Here is a 1,941-nt window from a genome sequence, read left to right as displayed (position 1 = left end):
GTTAATTTGTTCAGTTCACGGTAGCCTATGCACATTCTCATGGAGCCATCTTTCTTCTTGAAAAATAAGATAGGTGCTCCCCAAGGAGATGAACTAGGACGAATAAAACCTTTGCTCAAAAGTTCTTGTAATTGATTGGATAGTTCTTGCATTTCAGGAGGAGCTAAACGATACGGTGCTTTAGCGACTGGTGCTGCACCGGGAACTAGATCAATATTGAACTCGACTTGTCTAACAGGTGGAAAACCTGGTAAGTCGTCAGGAAAGACATCTGGAAAGTCCCGTACAATGGGGATGTCTTGAACTTTCTGTTCTTTAGCACTTTTATCGATGACATGAGCTAGGTACACAAGATGATCTTTCTTGTCCAAGTACTTACGGAATTTCATGGCTGAGACGATCTTAAGTTCGTTCGTAGACTTGTCGCCTTGCACAATTAAGATCTCGCCGTTCTGGAGCGGTGCATGAACTTATTTCTCGTGGAAACAAATAGTCGCGTGATGTTTGGATAGCCAATCCATTCCCACAATAATGTCAAAGCTACTAATCTCGACAGGGATTAGATCAATTGTAAAGTTCTTGTCTACTAAGATCAAAGGACAATCTAGAATAATTTCGTTAGTACCGTACTTTTGGCCATTTGCATATTCTACCACATATTTATCATTTAGTTTGCCAGTTATCATGTTAGTCTTATCTTTAAAGTCTAATGCAACAAAGTTGCGTTCAGCACCGGAGTCAAATAGTACAGAAGCATAATGATCGTTCAGAAGAAAAGTACCTGTCACAACCCGAGGGTTCTGACGAGCTTCCTCTACGTTCAGAGCAAAAACACGGGCGTTAGCTGGGCCTTGCTGGTTTTGCTGTTGCTGATTGATCTGCTGGTTCTGGTTCCTTGGCCCGCGTGGATAAGCAGCACGCTGAACTTGGGCGTTCTGGTTCTGGTTCCTTTGAACTGGGAGAGCAGGTGGTAGTGGAGGTCTGGCATTTCTGACTGGTGGAATTCTGTTGACTGGCGGTAGGTTGTTCCTGATCAAGTTCGCTGCGATAGCATTACAGTATTTGGCCATGTGCCCAATTCCTTGGCACTTATAGTAGACAAGACAAGCACCAGTGTGATGAAAGTTGCAGCAAGAACACTTAGGATAAGCTCCAGAGTATCTAGTCGTTTCAATAGCTATGGTCACCGCATAGTTCTTCAAGATCTTCCCCTTCTTACTTGGGGGCTCAACTTTCTTCTCCACTACTTCTTCAGCCTTCCTCTTCCCCATAACAACATTCTCAGTCAAACCTCCTGATCTGATTATGTCTTTGGTGAAGGTCTTAGCCAACATAGTTGCTCTTAACATGGTCTTAGGGCCCTTACTAGTGAGATCACGACGAATCTCCGGAATTAAACCCCAAATGAAACGATCGATCTTCTTCTCTTCAGTAGACGCCAAATGTGGTACAAGTCGGGCAAACTCATTGAACCTCAGAATATACTTCTCAATCTCCGAACCTTCCATCTTCAAATCCCAAAACTCTTGTTCTAGTTCTTGCAATGCATCTTTGGTACGGAATTCAGCTCTCATCATCTTCTGAAGTTCTTCCCAGGTGTAAGCATAAGCGGACTTCCTGCCAATAGTGGTGACGATGCCAGTCCACCAAGACCTAGTAGCTCCATCGAATTGGCTGGTCACGTGCTCCACCATCTTATCTTCAGTAGTCTCAGTGTGATACAGGGCTTCTTCCATGTTCTCAAACCACATCAACAGTTCTGCAGCACATTTCTCCCCTGTGTAGACTAGGGGTTTGCACTGAGTGAAGGTCTTGAACAGATACCCTCTGTTCGGGTAACTCTGCCTTCAGTAGTAGCTCGAGTGTTGATCTGACTAGCACCATCAGAATCATTGTTCACTTCTTGGTTCTGTTAAGGTTCTTCTTGAGTTCTCTTGTTCT

General features: G+C 44.0%; 1 protein-coding gene across 1 annotated transcript; it reads right to left on the bottom strand.

The window, feature by feature from the left end:
* Positions 1 to 470: 470 nt before the first annotated feature.
* LOC122610348 lies at positions 471 to 1,736 on the bottom strand. The gene has a single exon (XM_043783343.1). It carries the CDS (start codon positions 1,734 to 1,736, stop codon positions 471 to 473), a length of 1,266 nt encoding a protein of 421 aa, XP_043639278.1.
* Positions 1,737 to 1,941: the final 205 nt, after the last annotated feature.

The sequence above is a fragment of the Erigeron canadensis genome, chromosome 8, assembly GCF_010389155.1.
Source record: "Erigeron canadensis isolate Cc75 chromosome 8, C_canadensis_v1, whole genome shotgun sequence".
Taxonomy (NCBI): domain Eukaryota; kingdom Viridiplantae; phylum Streptophyta; class Magnoliopsida; order Asterales; family Asteraceae; genus Erigeron; species Erigeron canadensis.
Note: the sequence above shows the minus strand (reverse complement) of the source record. Positions and strands in the feature narration are given on the sequence as shown.